General features: G+C 27.7%; 1 protein-coding gene across 1 annotated transcript in view; it reads left to right on the forward strand.

The window, feature by feature from the left end:
• Window positions 1-17746, forward strand: part of LOC110643048 (laccase-7-like) — a 38099-nt gene extending 20353 nt beyond the window's left edge. The window contains exons 3-7 of the mRNA XM_058143372.1: window positions 15409-15631; window positions 16028-16272; window positions 16356-16484; window positions 16587-17537; window positions 17616-17746. Coding sequence (XP_057999355.1) covers window positions 15409-15631; window positions 16028-16272; window positions 16356-16484; window positions 16587-17537; window positions 17616-17746 — 1679 coding nt within the window. The remainder of the gene's footprint in view (window positions 1-15408; window positions 15632-16027; window positions 16273-16355; window positions 16485-16586; window positions 17538-17615) is intronic.
• The last annotated feature ends 388 nt before the right edge of the window (window positions 17747-18134 follow it).

Genomic DNA, 18134 nt, shown 5'->3' on the forward strand with positions numbered 1-18134 from the left:
CGTCCGGGGCATTTGAAAATGGTAGGGTAGACTATAACTTTGACCCAAATTAAAAGTTATTTTGGCAGTCTGTCTGTCCAGTTCGGAAATATAGACCAGAGCAACGATCGAATTTCCACAAAACAAAAGTAATTACGCAAAGCCCATAACACCAAGGATTAGAATAAAATTGTTAGAAAATTAATTAAGCTCGTTTGGAGCTTGAAAAAACACTACGAAGTTCAAGGGACCCATCGAAATTTTGATGTCGGAAAATTTTGAAATTTATATGGTTGCGAAGCTCTCGTTGAGTAGAGTACGCCGGTACTCTTAGAATTTTCATAGGGTTCTCAGTTTGAGAGAAATTTAGCTCAAAATTCAAAATGGGCTAAAACTTTCCCGGCAAAAATTAGACAAACCGCTCAATGAAATTGATTGTTCTTGATGTTTATGGAAAGCTCTTGAGGAGTAGAAGAGGTTTGGGACAAGACCCAATTTTATTAGTAGCTGGATCGGTTGGATGCTAGCCGGAAAAGTGAAGCAATGCGCCACGCGAAAAGGGAGTTTTGGGCACATTTTTCGGCGTCCTTGGGTGGCTGCTGGCAAGGGGGAGGCATGGGGGTGGTGCCTCAGCGACTGAGGAAGGGAAGGGAAGGGAGGTGGTCGGCTGGCCGTAGGAGGAGGGAGGAGAGAGAATTGAAGGGGAGAAAAAGAGGTGCCACGCAGGGAAAGGGAGGGGGAAAGAAAAAGGAAAGGGACCGGTTCGATTCAACTGGTCCAATCTGGTCCAGTTAAATTCGACCAGTTTGATTAAAGATACCCAAATTTAAATTTTTACTCTGCCTTCACACCAAAACCGAGACCCAAAAATTTCAAAAATTTCCAGAAAACTCGAAAAATTTTTTAGATATCTATAATAGTAGTTTTAATGAGTTTACTAAATGGATTGATTCGTCTATTTAGATATCTATTATCTATCAGTTGTATTCAAAGTTAAATTAAATATCCTCTTTGTTTATAAATAATGTGGTACCAAGTCTCCCAAATCACTCATTTATGATTATGATACAAATCCTAAAACTAGATAATAAAAAAGTTATGTAATCTTTATGAATCCCTAATCTTGATGTGATTAGTGAATGGACCAAGAGATATAGAATAGAATAGTAAATTGTTTGAAAGTTGACTCATATTTAATACCACTGTATTGCAATAATAAATCAAAAGATCTTTCTCTAGAAATTTTGTTCCTTTCCTCACCTCTAATCTTCCATATGTCAAAATCCAGACTTTATTTTACAATAGATTTAATTAATATATATGAATGGAATAGTCCAATTGATTAGGTACAAGTGAACCTTACTTGGAAGCATAGTTTTCATTAGAAATTTGTTTAAATAATTATTGCATATTTTCTTGTGGATGACAAGACTGTGGAATAGACACTGTAAGAATATTAACAGAAATTTACATATGGAAATTTTAAGAGAGAGCAACTGAAATTGAAAAGTCTATAATTAATTAAATAATGTTGTCAATAACCATTAGCTGAAATTGTAAATTGATAAAAGGTAGCAAAACAGTTAAGAGTATTGTAATTAAGAAATTGAAAAACCACTGAAGCGTCACAGTGATGTCATCGCATCAGATGTTAATTTTATTAAAATTACGTGCACAAGCATGCATATGTATAAATATATTAATTAATTAAGACAATGAAGTTCAAATGTAACTTTGATCAACAACGCATGCCTAACTTTCTACATTAATATACCAAAACACACACTCACACACACACACACACACACACACACACACACACACATATATATATATATATATATATATATATATATTAATTTTATATATTAAAATTGTTATGCATCATGAAATATATAAATTATAAAAAAAATAAAAAAAATATATAAAATATGTAATTCGCCCTCTTCACATAAACTACATCCATGAGTATACTATTTTTCCAATCAATAATATACTAATCAATTATAAAAATGAAGTACAATAATTTTCACTTAATTAATCTTTAATGTATTTGTAACAGTATCACTGTAGTATGTCTGCAGCTCAAAATTGATAGATGATAGGCAATCATTTGCGTAAAAGGAGAATTTATGACGTTGATTTATATTCTATCAATCAATTATAAAGAATTATGGTTAATATTTAATATATTTATGTCCTTCCATAAATTTATATTCAAAATTAGTATATATTTATTAATACCGAATATAATAGGTTCACCAAACAATTATTATCATTATTTTTTCATCAAATAGGTCCTACAAGCTAATTGGGGATGAATGTATATAAGCTTTAAAATCTCTCTCTCTCAAAATTATTAAAACATAAAACTAATTATTATAAAATCAACATTTTTTCTTCCTCAAATAAATTTATATATAGAAAAAAATGCACTAATAAATTTATTTTTCACTTTTTATCCTGCATATAAATTTATAAAATGGATTAATTATCAAGTTTCATTTTATTATATTTACATTTTATTATAAATTTTATTGCACCTATATCATTTAATTTTTTATTTTGTGTCTTTTTTTTATAATTACCTTATTTAATTACTAGATGCAATAAATTATATTAACTTTTTTTTTATTATCTGAATTGACAAAATAAAAGAAAAGAATAAAATCATAAAAGATATTCTACTCTTTAGCATTTATTTCTTCTATATATTTAAAATGAATAATTTCCCTTTACACACACTTAAAACTCTTAAAAATCTAACCTTGAATTTTACTTTCATAACAATTTAACTTTTTTAATACAATATCATTACAAAATTGACATTTTCAATGTTGCGGTTAACTTTCAATTTCTTAAATAATTAGTTTAATGATCATATGATAATGGCTTAAGTTGAACTTTAAATTTAAAGGAAATATGTATCATTCAAAATTAATTATATTTGCAAATTAAAAATAAATTTTCCTCTATTTGCTTGTTGTTATATGTTGAAAAAGAAATTGTTGAAAAATTTACTATGAATTCACTTATAGGTAACTTTTGTGATATGAATGAACAACACACTCTTTTTTATTGGGTTACATATTATTATAGCAGGCATATAAATTTAAAACACATATACAATCGCACAATAGGCACTTAAATTTAAAACACATACACAATTATACAATCATATAATATAGAAAAGAGAAAAAAAAAATAACATTGGATTTACGTGGTTCGACCTTAAAATCTATATACATGGGGAAATAAGAAAAAAGTTTCATGATAGAAAAAAATAAAATACAATCACTTAGAACTCTCAAACATTAACCCTATCGACCTGTGCCCTTCCCTACTATAACAGACGTCACTTTTTATTCTAATCGAATCACAGCACAAAATTTTCAAATTGTGTAATAATTCGAATCCATGAAAATTTATTCAAAATTTAAGCCACATAAAAAATAAATTTAAAATTTGGCCCTCCTTATCCAATATTACGTCCGTCCCTAGCTATTTTATTAAAGTTTGGTCAAATCGTTGATCTTTATCGATTATTTTTATTTATTTATTTTTTAGGTTGAACATTTTGACCAAACCTTATTATGTAAAGTTAAGTTTTTTCATATCATTTTCTTGTTGTTCTTCACTTGGTAACACTTATTGTTATAACAAGCACATAAATCTAAGGCATACACACAAATCGCACAATCACATAGTATAGAAAAAGAAAAGAAAAATAACATAGGATTTAACGTGGTTTAACCATAAAGTCTACATCCACAGGCAAGATAAGAGAAATAGTTTCACCATGATGAGAGTAAGATACAATCACTCAGAACTCTTAAATCCTAACCCTAATGTATTTTTCGAATGTCTCACAACTCTATCTCAAATGGCAAAATATTATAATATTTATACTGGTTCACAGATTTCACTTTTTATCCCAATCAGGTCACAGTGTGAAACTTTTGGGTCGGACTGTAATTCAGGTTCATTAAGACATATCCAAAATTCAAGCCATATAAAAAATAACAATTCTTCTCCTTGGCTTGAATTCCCTCAATCATTAACAAAATAACCATTAAAACACTCTTTCTTGCCATATGCTCTCGCAAGGGCATTACTGAGTGCTACAAACACCATCCAAGTCTAGGCAGTGCCTAAACTTGTTGACTGGGACTCCCTTAGTCATTATATCTACTAGATTATCATGTGTAAAGACTGTAGATAATCTAGTAGATTATGATGTGCAAACTAAGTGAAACAGATTTTACTTTTTATCCCAATCAGGTCACAGTGTGAAACTTTTGGGTCGGACCGTAATTCAGGTTCATTAAGACATATCCAAAATTCAAGCCATATAAAAAATAACAATTCTTCTCCTTGGCTTGAATTCCCTCAATCATTAACAAAATAACCATTAAAACACTCTTTCTTGCCATATGCTCTCGCAAGGGCATTACTGAGTGCTACAAACACCATCCAAGTCTGGCGATTGCTAAACTTGTTGACTGGGACTCCCTTAGTCATTATATCTACTAGATTATCATGTGTAAAGACTGTAGATAATCTAGTAGATTATCATGTGCAAACTAAGTGAATGAAGTGATATCTGACATCAATGTACTTAGTTTGCACATGATAATCTACTAGATTATCTACAGTATTTACACATGATAATCTAGTAGATATAATGACTAAGGGAGTCCCAGTCAACAAGTTTAGGCACTGCCTAGGCTTGGATGGTGTTTGTAGCACTCAGTAATGCCCTTGCGAGGGCATATGGCAAGAAAGAGTGTTTTGATAGTTATTTTGTTAATGATTGAGGGAATTCAAGCCAAGGAGAAGAATTGTTATTTTTTATATAGCTTGAATTTTGGATATGTTTTAATGAACCTGAATTATGGTCTGACCCAAAAGATTCACACTGTGACCTGATTGGGATAAAAAGTGAAATCTGTGAACCAGTATAAATATTATAATATTTTGCCATTTGAGATAGAGTTGTGAGACATTCGAAAAATACATTAGGGTTAGGATTTAAGAGTTCTGAGTGATTGTATCTTACTCTCATCATGGTGAAACTATTTCTCTTATCTTGCCTGTGGATGTAGACTTTATGGTTAAACCACGTTAAATCCTATGTTATTTTTCTTTTCTTTTTCTATACTATGTGATTGTGCGATTTGTGTGTATGCCTTAGATTTATGTGCTTGTTATAACAATAAGTGTTACCAAGTGAAGAACAACAAGAAAATGATATGAAAAAACTTAACTTTACATAATAAGGTTTGGTCAAAATGTTCAACCTAAAAAATAAATAAATAAAAATAATCGATAAAGATCAACGATTTGACCAAACTTTAATAAAATAGCTAGGGACGGACGTAATATTGGATAAGGAGGGCCAAATTTTAAATTTATTTTTTATGTGGCTTAAATTTTGAATAAATTTTCATGGATTCGAATTATTACACAATTTGAAAATTTTGTGCTGTGATTCGATTAGAATAAAAAGTGACGTCTGTTATAGTAGGGAAGGGCACAGGTCGATAGGGTTAATGTTTGAGAGTTCTAAGTGATTGTATTTTATTTTTTTCCATCATGGAACTTTTTTCTTATTTTCCTCATGTACGTAGATTTTAAGGTCGAACCACGTAAATCCTGTGGTTTTTTTTTTTTTTCTCTCTTTTCTATATTATGTGATTGTATAATTGTGTATGTGTTTTAAATTTAAGTGCCTATTGTGCGATTGTGTATGTGTTTTAAATTTACATGCCTGCTATAATAATATATAACCCAATAAAAAAGAGTGTGTTGTTCATTCATATCACAAAAGTTACCTATAAGTGAATTCATAGTAAATTTTTCAACAATTTCTTTTTCAACATATAACAACAAGTAGATAGAGGAAAATTTATTTTTAATTTGCAAATATAATTAATTTTGAATGATACATATTTCCTTTAAATTTAAAGTTCAACTTAAGCCATTATCATATGATCATTAAACTAATTATTTAAGAAATTGAAAGTTAACCGCAACATTGAAAATGTTAATTTTGTAATGATATTGTGTTAAAAAGTTAAATTGTTATGAAAGTAAAAATCAAGGTTAGATTTTTAAGAGTTTAAGTGTGTGTAAAGGGAAATTATTCATTTTAAATATATAGAAGAAATAAATGCTAAAGAGTTGAATATCTTTTATGATTTTATTCTTTTCTTTTATTTTGTCAATTCAGATAATAAAAAAAAAGTTAATATAATTTATTGCATCTAGTAATTAAATAAGGTAATTATAAAAAAAAGACACAAAATAAAAAATTAAATGATATAGGTGCAATAAAATTTATAATAAAATCTAAATATAATAAAATGAAACTTGATAATTAATCCATTTTATAAATTTATATGCAGGATAAAAAGTGAAAAATAAATTTATTAATGTATTTTTTTTTCTATATATAAATTTATTTTAGGAAGAAAAAATGTTGATTTTATAATAATTAGTTTTATGTTTTAATAATTTTGAGAGAGATTTTAAAGCTTATATACATTCATCCCCAATTAGCTTGTAGGACCTATTTGATAATAATAATAATAATAATAATAATAATAATAATAATAATAATAATAATAATAATAATTGTTTGGTAAACCTATTATATTCGGTATTAATAAATGTATACTAATTTTGAATATAAAGTTATGGAAGGACATAAATATATTAAATATTAACCATAATTCTTTATAATGGATTGATAGAATATAAATCAATGTCATAAATTCTCCTTTTACGCAAATGATTGCCTATCATCTATCAATTTTGAGCTGCAGACATACTACAATGATACTGTTACAAATACATTAAAGATTAATTAAGTGAATATTATTGTACTTCTTTTTTTAGCAACCATATTTGATTTTGTTAAATAATATTTTAAGGGTAATACTCTTTAATATATATATATATATATATATATATATATATATATATATATATATATATATATATTAATATTAATTGTAAAAACATTTAATTTTAATATTGAATTTATGATCCAAAATCCTAATTGATTTAGAAGATTTTTTTTTTTAAATTTGAGTGTGAGAAACATTCTTTAATAGAGTTAAGAAATATTTTGCATATAGAGTAGAACGAGTATTTTAGTGTTATTCTAAAATTGAGTAAGATTTCTAATTAGATTAAAATTAAGAGAATTTACACTATAAATATGAGTATGGTGAAAATGTTATTTGACTTTTAATTTATAGAATGAGCTTTCAATTTATAGAATGAGACTGTTGCCCATTATAAATAAAGGCTTTGCCAATTGTTAAGAATTTAAATTTATTCATTGATGAGAGACTTTTACCCATTGCAGTCTCATAGAGAGACAGAAAATCCAGCCTAAGGTTGCAATCTTATAAAGAGAAAGAGATTTCAGCTTAAAGTAGAGAAGGAAATAGTCTAAAAGAAATGGACTATTGTCCATTATAGTTGAATATATTTTTTGTGGTATATTAAATAATTAAAGTAACAAATATATTAGTTTATCTTTAGAGGAGACTGAGAGAATTAATTAATATATTTACTACGAATAGATTATTGTGAGGATTCTATTAACTATAATTAAATTTATAGATATATAGCTTTGACCTTATAATTGATTAGTATATTATTGATTGGAAAAATGGTATACTCATGGATGTAGTCTATGTAAAGAGGGCAAATTACATGTTTTGTATATTTATTTTATTTCTTTATAATTTATACATTTTTATGATGCATAACAATTTTAATATATAAAATTAATATATATATATATATATATATATATATATATATATATATATATATATATATATATATATATATGTGTGTGTGTGTGTGTGTGTGTGTGTGTGTGTGTGTGTGTGTGTGTGTGTGTGTGTGTGTGTGTGTGTGTGTTTTGGTATATTAATGTAGAAAGTTAGGCATGCGTTGTTGATCAAAGTTACATTTGAACTTCATTGTCTTAATTAATTAATATATTTATACATATGCATGCTTGTGCACGTAATTTTAATAAAATTAACATCTGATGCGATGACATCACTATGACACTTCAGTGGTTTTTCAATTTCTTAATTACAATACTCTTAACTGTTTTGCTTCCTTTTATCAATTTATAATTCCAGCTAATGGTTACTGACAAAATTATTTAATTAATTATAGACTTTTCAATTTCAATTGCTCTCTCTTAAATTTTCCATATGTAAATTTCTGTTAATATTCTTACAGTGTCTATTCCACAGTCTTGTCATCCACAAGAAAATATGCAATAATTATTTAAACAAATTTCTAATGAAACTATGCTTCCAAGTAAGGTTTACTTGTACCTAATCAATTGGACTATTCCATTCATATATATTAATTAAATCTATTGTAAAATAAAATCTGGATTTTGACATATGGAAGATTAGAGGTGAGGAGAGGAACAAAATTTCTAGAGAAAGATCTTTTGATTTATTATTGCAATACAGTGGTATTAAATATGAGTCAACTTTCAAACAATTTACTATTCTATTCCATATCTATTGGTCCGTTCACTAATCACATCAAGATTAGGGATTCATAAAGATTACATAACTTTTTTATTATCTAGTTTTAGGATTTGTATCATAATCATAAATGAGTGATTTGGGAGACTTGGTACCATATTATTTATAAACAAAGAGGATATTTAATTTAGCTTTTGAATGCAACTAATAGATAATAAATATTTAAATAGACGAATCAATCTATTTAGTAAACTTATTAAAACTACAATTATAGCTTATAAATTATTTATTGGCTGTAATTTGTATTAATTTTATTTTTAGAGCTATTTATTATCAATTAATAGCTTATTTAATTTTATTTTTTATTTAGACTATATGAACCTTTTAAAATTTATTAATTACAAAATTTTTGTATTTTTAAATTATTTTTTATATTAATATATTTTTTAAAATTGTAAAAATAAATAAATATAAAAATGTTGTAAATAATAATTAAATTAATTATAATCTTCTTTCTTACATGATAAAAAATATGTATGTATATGTATGAAATTAATTATATTTTTAATTTTTATGTATGTTGTGTAATAAATTAATGATTATACTTCTATTTTAGTAATAAAATAAATAATATATATATATATATATATACTCTTATTAATTATTTTACATATTAACAATATTAATTAGACATTATTTTATCAAATATTTAGAATATATCAATTATTAGCAGCAACTATCAATTATTAGCCATTAGGTGTATCAAACAGTTTAATCGGACATATCTAAATCAATCAAATCATTTTATATTATCTATGTAATTATTTATAATTATATAAATATAGAAAGATAATTAAAAATGGAACTATATATTTATCTATAATTATATTATCTATAATTGTGTTACTATATAAAATAATTTAATTAGCCTATTCTATAAATGATGTGATAGTTTGAGTTACCTAAAAGTTTCTCATCATAAATTGAGAGGATATCTAAAAGTTTTAATATTTTGGTTGATTAAAGCAGACGGCAGAATATAAAATTTGAAGTCAAATAAGGGTTAATTAACTTGGATGCCAACGCAAGGGGCCAACTCTCACCTGTATCGGGGGAAGAAGTTCTAGTCAATGGCTACCTAACACAACCAACTGGCATGGAGAAACCCAAAACGTTCCCCGGCGCCTATAATATTAATTGATTAATTATGCTAATAGTGAGTTATTGAGATGAAAAATATAATTAAGTAATGTGTAAAGAAAATTAAATATAATTTAAGACAATATAGAAAGGATTTGAATAAGACATAATAAATACTAAAACACTTCTTCAAACTCCAATCGTGTCCACAAGTTAAGAGTCTTGAGTGCATCCTTTATTGTTTATTTATTTTTACTGATTTTGTCGATGCTTTGTTCATGTTTTTTTTTTTTTTTTTTGAACTATTTGCCGTATTCCGTTTTGATTTCAAGTTTTTCCCAGTTAACATAGGTTAGCTTAAGTTGGGTGTATTAAGAAAGGTCTTTTGACTTGGTTTAATTTGATTGATATATGCTACGTTTTTATGGTTTATTAATAAAATGTACTTAAAAAAAATATGAAACTCTTTTTTTTTTTCTCAGGCTTCAATATTTTGCAAAAAATATTTTTTTTAAGTATTTTTATCATTTTCTAGAGTTTAAAGTACTTAGAAAATGAGTCTAACAGAAAATATTTTCTTAATAAAAAAAAAATTAAACTATTTAAAAAAAAATAATTTTCTCTTTTCTAAATATTAAATAATTTTCTGAATTTTGACAATATTCTTATTAAAATATAAAAAGACTTATAACACATATTTGATGTTATCTCCTTTTTTATAGGTATGAAATGATGGATTTAGTAATTGAACATGTAAAATAAGAGAGAATACCGAATGGACTAATCAACAACCACTTCAATGCTCAAGTAAGTAATACGAATTCAATACCTAGATTCTTAATTTTATACTCATAAAGAGAAGAATAACATTATTAGCGCCTTTTATGGGAAAGATCGTCACAAAAATCTTTTCCATCAATAAAAAAATGTGATTGCTTTTTTCTCTTTTTTTTTCTCCATCAGCAAACCCATCATGACCTCAAATTTACCGCCATTTATGGATCCATCACCACTCCCCATCCACCCTCCTACCAGTAACGGTATCACCAACGATGCCACTGTTACATATTTAATTTTTAAATTCATTATCCTATACTCACGGAAGAAAATAACAATATCAATATTATCAGTTTAATATTATAATTAAATAATAAAAAATATTTTAATGAGAAACATTTAAAAAAAAATAAGTTTTATTTAAAATATTTTAATATATAAATTATCTTTTATGAAATAAATAGAGTTTATTTTTGAAAATGAGTCGCAACTTAAAAAAAAGTGGAAGTTATATCAATTATCGAATTAATTTTAAATTAAATTCTCAGTTTTTATAAATTATCAAATTGACAGTACGAGAAACTAAATTCATGGTTTTTAAATCTGATTTAGTCATTGAATCATGAAAACAATTTGGAGTTTGATCAATATATTATTAAACATATTATAAAACTAATAATTTTTTAAATAATAGTAATAATTTAGTTTAATATATATTCTAAGTAATTAAAAGAATAAATTTAATTAAATTTCAACATGTAAATATTTTTAAAAAAATTTAAAATTTTATTTAGAATTTTGAATTAAAATAGTAATATTTTATATATAATAAAAGAAGTATTAAGAATAAAATTTTCATAATAATAAATTTGCTCATAAATATTTTTAATAAATTTGTTTTGAATGAGATGACTCAATCAACATCAACTTTAAACCTGATCGAATTTATGAATTTGTCGATTAAATAAATTCCTTATTCAATCATCCTGCAGGTTCACATTAAATTTATGAAAATCAGATTAATTAAATTATTCCACCAGGCTCGAATTTGACAACCTATATATGATGTCTTCCATTACGAAACTATATATGCTCAAAATAAATATAATACTGGTCGCTGATTTTATGTTATTATAATTCAAATGGTAATAATTGAGCACTTTCTACTTGGATAATTTCATGAGAGCCATAATATTGAAAAAACAAGCAAATTGAATTGGAAAAAATAAAAATAAATTAAATATATATATAAATATATAAATGAAATTTATATATTTAATAAATTATTATAATTTTATATTTCAAAAATATGATAGACCAGATAAAAATCTATGTTGATAAAGGAATGCGCATTGAAAGTTGGAAAACGCCCAACATATTGAGGCCTTCTTATTATATTCCAACGTTGATTCAGTCTAAGGTGTCAATGATTAATTGATAATATCTATATTAAAGGAAACTATGAATTTTTAATCTATATTTTAATATTACTAAAATTACACTTTGAATTGAAATTAAATAAATAAAAATAATTAATAAACAAACCCTCTTATTAATTATTTTCTCTGCCATGAAAATTAAGATTATAAATTAATGAATTAGGGGGAAACTTGGGATTTAACTATATTTTGGTTTTTTACTGTTACGATTAGTAATATTCAGTCATTAATAAAGCTCATGTATAAAAGATTTGAACGCATTTTTTTAATTAACATAAAATTAATGGACACACAACTTGTTTCTCAGGCATGCCCTTTAATGATTTTTTTAAGTCCTATTAATTAAAAAAAAAAAAATCTTATCCCGTTTGATATTTTTGTTCAATTTTTTTTTATTTTGATAGAATCAATCAAAATTTCAAAATATATAAAAGTTTTAATTTAAATATTTCAAAATTTTGAAATTTTTTTTATAATTTTATCCAATTTTTTTTTTTTACATATTCTTTCACATTATTTTTTGCTGATCTAATGTTACCATTACTATTAATTACTTTTAAACTTTATTTTGATATCCATTGTGTATTAAAATTCTTAGCCATTTGATTACATTAAATGTTTTAGTCACACACTCTCTCTCTTCACTATCACCAAATCATGACACTATTTGATGTTTAATAGTTATCAAAATGAAATTATGAAAAAATAGATAAATATTACAATGTTAAATTTTAGCTATAAATAAATTGAAGAATTCAACATTCAATTGAAGGAATTTGAATAAAATTTTAAGAACTTGACCAATTCCATCAAGATTTAAAAAATCAAATAAAATTATTAAAATGCAATAAAATTTTTTTTTTCAACCGGCCTGTTGTTAATATATAATTTAATTTCAGGGATTTTGATTTTTTTTAACACTATCCTTTTATATATATATATATATATATATATATATATATATATATATATACGGATAAATTATTTATTTTTTCGCTTGCACTTCTGGAAAGATGTCACTCATGACTTCAATGGTGAGGGCATAACATTGCACGAGACTGTTCTTAAAAGGGAAAAAATGACTTTGTGATCATTGACTCCATCCAATTGATTTGCCTCTAGTCATCCATCCAAATGTGAAACAAACAAATGTTTGTCGTCTTCAATCTTTGAAATCTGTCCATATTCTATAGTTTTCCATTATTTTTTCAGCAAACCTTTATTGTTCTCTGGTATTGGCGTCCAAGGTAAAATGCGTCTCTCAGCTTGACCACAACCACCAATGTTTACTCTCCCCTTATTTAATTATATTGTGTTTATAACATTAATAAAAAATTTACTGCAAAATGTTTAGAATTTACTGCCATAAATGTACGATAATAATATGTAAATTACAGCATATTATGACATTAAAATTGTATGTGTTAAAAAAATAGTTATTATCAGCAATAATTATCGTTACAAAAAAATTTTAATAATAACAATAACTGTTAGCATGTCTTTTTTATATATCATTAACAATAATTATTTATTGTTATTGTATGTTAATTTATTATAGGCAGCAAAATTACTGTTGCTGTTAATTCTAATTAATATCTATAGTAGTGTTATTTGATTTTGCAATTTAGTTTTATAAAAAATTATAATAACATTTACTAATATTAACTATATAATTTATTTTAAAATTGCAGCCTTTTTAATTTAAAATTTACTTGTAAATTCTATAGATTTTAATTGATAGAACTTGACTCAAACTTTATCATTTCTAAATGATGAAAAATTTAGATTTCAATTTATTGTTACATATACTAATTAAACATATTGAGTTTGAATTATAAGAAATTTTTATATCAAAATTTTATTTTTAAAATAAAATAGATGATAATTAAAAGAGAAAACTAAACTTTTAATTAATGGAACACTTAGTAAATGTGATTGAGAATTAAATTCGGAAACTTTAATTAGATTTAATTTTAAAAATAATTGGATAGGGGTGAAGTTTAAAGAAATATATCGATATTAATGAGTTTTAATTTAATAGTATTGTAATTGTTTTCAAAACTATGAGACTTTAAATATGATTTCTAATGGAAGCCACCATGATCCTGTCTATTATTCATAATTAAAATTCTTTAATGATATTTTTTTATATTTTTTAATTTTCAAGGAAACAACAAATAAGAGAAAATCTTAGCTAGGCATAGGCGTTAGTATTCTTAATTTAGCATTAAAATATAAAATCATTTTATGTGCAAAGTAATTAAAGTTTTATTCCTTTTCTTTGTTAATTTCGTTATGTCAAATATTAGATTATTTATTTAAGGTGTAAATTTAATTCAATTCTAATTTTGTTATTTATATTCAACTAATTAGAGTTTAAATTCAAACACTTCATAATATTATAGATAACTTTAAAACTATTAAGCCAATTGATTGTTAAGATTTTTTAAATTATTAAATAAATAAATTATTACAATATAAATAATTAAAATGCTTAAAAGATCTATGTAAAAAGTAGTTTTATCAATTTAATCGCTAGATAATACATATAAAGTGGAAATGCAAGTTTCTATATTGAAGTATTTTTCTTATTTATACCTGATTTAGCATGAATTCAAAATAAAAAATATATAGTGAGATCCACGATTCTCATAAATTTGTATTTTAGGTTCATAATATACTTAAATTTAAGAATTTTTATCATGAATTCAAAATAAAAAATATATAATGAGATCCACGATTCTCATATATTTGTGTCTTAGGTTCATAATATACTTAAATTTAAGAATTTTTCTTGTTTAGACCAAGTTTATTATGAACTCAAAATATAAAATATATAGTGAAACTCATATATTAAATACATAGATTCTGCACATTTGTGTGTTGAATTCATGATGTATCAGATTTAAATAAGAATTTTTCTATATTTAAATTATAATTTTGGGCCCATGCACTTGAGAAATGCCAAATTCAAAAGAGAGAGATAGCTTTGTTTATGTATATTTTGATGGCCTAACTTAAACTGTAGATAACGAAGCTTCCGCTAACTCTCTTAATTAATTTCGATTCAAATCCCTAATTAAAATCACTCAGCCACCTTGTCACTTAATCGTGCAAACCCTATGACTCTCTCAACTCATTATATCTATAAATATTTATCTAAAAGTTTCCTGTTATGTATCCATCGCATCAAATCAATGCACGGAGTTTAGCTAAATTATTAGCACCACGTTCTTCGCAGAACCTTTAGCCCTCTCATTTTGTAGTATCTCCTCTTCACATTTCAACATGTCTTGTTTTCTTTTTCTTCTGCTATGTGCATCAGCTCTTCTAGCCTCTTCAGTGGCTTCTGCTGCAATTGTGGAACATTCATTCCATGTAATTTTTTCCCCTTCCTTATTTCTTTCTTGTTCCTTCATTTCTCTTCTTGATAGTTAAATGAGTTCATGCATGCATAGGTGACACGTTCTTCGCAACATCCATGAGTTAATTTGAGTTTAGCCCAATTACTTTTCTGATGTGCATTTTATTACCTTCAGTTTTACATGTGAGGCATAAAGCAGGCTTAACAGAACCCCATCTCATATTTCAATATGTATATATATTTCAGGTGAAAAACCTTACTCTCCGGCGGTTGTGCAGTGAGCAAGTGGTAACTGCAGTGAACGGAAGCCTCCCCGGCCCAACCCTCCGCGTTCGAGAGGGTGACACCCTTGTGGTTCATGTGTCTAACGAGTCTCCCTACAATGTCACAATTCATTGGTAAATCCATAGAAAATGCTAACCTAATAATATTACTGTCAGAAAACTCAATCTTCGAATCCATTTGATTTGGATATAATTTAAAAAGAAAAACCTTCACAAGATTTCCAGCTGCTCCCATCACATAAACAAGAAAATAAGCATTAATCTGCATGACTTAACTAATATTTCTGTGAGTCTTTCTTAATTATTTTAATTAATTTATCCAAGTTATGAAATAATATCTATATATATAATTTTTTTCCAATTAACAAAGCGGAACCTAATTATAATGTGAAATGAATAGATTCTTAATAATTAACCATCATAATGATACTCTTCATTGGCATGATTATCCTCTCCATCGCTTTTACATTTAGGATTAATTAACAGTAATGAACAATGTGATGAATGCAGGCATGGAATATTTCAGAAACTAAGTGGGTGGGCAGATGGGCCTAATATGGTAACTCAATGTCCAATAATCCCTGGAAGTAGCTACACCTACAGATTTAAGGTCATCAAACAGGAGGGTACTCTCTGGTGGCATGCTCACGTCTTAACTCTCAGAGCTACAGTTTACGGAGCTCTTATTATCCGTCCAAGATCCGGCCATTCCTACCCGTTCCCTAAACCCGACAAAGAAGTACCCATCTTATTAGGTACCCCAAATATCTTATTATTGCTTGTAGAGTACTTGTGGGTTAACAAATCAATGATCGATGAATTGTAAATCCGATTGCAGGAGAGTGGTGGAATGCTAATATTATTGACGTTGAGAACCAGGCACTCGCCACCGGCGGCGCACCTAACAATTCCAATGCTTACACCATTAATGGAATGCCTGGTGATCTTTACCCTTGCTCTCAAAACCGTAAGAATCTTGCCCATCTCACAAAAAATTGTAAAATTTTTACATTGTTTGTTATAACTTATTGCTTCTAATGTTAATTAATTTTTTTAAATATTTAATTAGAGACATACACACTTAAGGTGGAGAACGGAAAAACCTACTTGTTACGCATAATCAACGCTGCACTCAATAATCAGCTCTTTTTCAAGATAGCCAATCACAAGATGACAGTTGTCTCCATCGATGCTTCCTACACACAACCTTATATCACAGACGTCGTTGTCACTGGCCCCGGCATGACCACCGATGTCCTCATCACCGCTGACCAGCCAGTGGGGTCTTACTACATGGCGGCCAGCCCTTATGCGAGTGCTCCTGGCGTACCGTTCGATGACACCACCACGAGAGGCATCCTCATATACGAAGGCTCCACGGCCCCCACTCCTATTATGCCTCTAATGCCGGCCACTAATGACACTCCGACGGCCCATAAGTTCTACAGCAACCTCACTGGACTTGCTGGGGGACCACACTGGGTGCCGGTGCCACGTCAAATTGACGAGCACATGTTCGTGACAGTTGGGGTTGGGCTTGCACCCTGCGGAGGGAATGCTACATGTCCGGGTCCATTCGGGCAGCGATTCTCTGCTAGCATGAACAATGAATCTTTTCAGCTCCCAACAGGGCTGTCAATGTTGCAAGCCTTCTTTTTCAACGTAAGCGGAGTCTACACTCCTAATTTCCCCGATGCGCCTCCAGTGAAGTTCGACTACACAAACGCCAATATCAGCAGCGATCTGTCGCTGCTGTTTACTCCCAAATCAACGAGCGTAAAGGTGCTGAAGTACAATGCGACGGTGCAGATAGTTTTACAGAACACGGCCTTGCTTGCTGTGGAGAATCATCCCATACATATTCACGGTTTCAATTTCCATGTGTTGGCTCAAGGATTTGGAAACTATGATCCTGTAAACGACCCCAAAAAGTTCAATCTTGTCAACTCACCACTACGTAACACGATTGGAGTCCCTGTAGGAGGATGGGCAGTCATCAGATTCACAGCCAATAATCCTGGTATGAATTTGTCTTTTCAATTCTCGTAAAATGTACACTATGTCGTTTGCCTTGTTTCAACTGCTTGTGCACTTGCAGGTGTATGGTTCATGCACTGTCATCTAGACGTGCACTTGCCTTGGGGACTAGCCACAGCTTTCGTGGTCCAGAACGGACCCACTCCGGGATCTACCTTGCCACCTCCACCGGCTGATCTACCTAAGTGTTAGAATTTGAATCAGCAACTATCATTGTTACTGCTCGTTTCATTTGCTGGGATTTATTCTTCGTTTACAAGCTCGTATTAATTTCAATTACATTTTGATTTCATTGTTTCGTTGGAGCCAAAAATCTATTGCAATAATGTAACATTAGTGTAGGAATGATCCACTTTTCTGTGAGAGAGGGAATACTATTTTTTAGTGCTCCCCGTGCATCTAATAATTAGCCTTGATCTAATCTTTGTCAATTGCACCAAAATGGAATTATTTTGATGTAATGATATTGTTTTTAAGATCAATTATATAAAATAATCCCAGAGTCCATATGTTTTTCAAATCTCTCATTCATTCTTAATTATCTAAACTCATGTTTTTATTTTAAATATTTTTTTTATAT

The sequence above is a fragment of the Hevea brasiliensis genome, chromosome 3 (genome assembly GCF_030052815.1).
Source record: "Hevea brasiliensis isolate MT/VB/25A 57/8 chromosome 3, ASM3005281v1, whole genome shotgun sequence".
Lineage (NCBI taxonomy): Eukaryota > Viridiplantae > Streptophyta > Magnoliopsida > Malpighiales > Euphorbiaceae > Hevea > Hevea brasiliensis.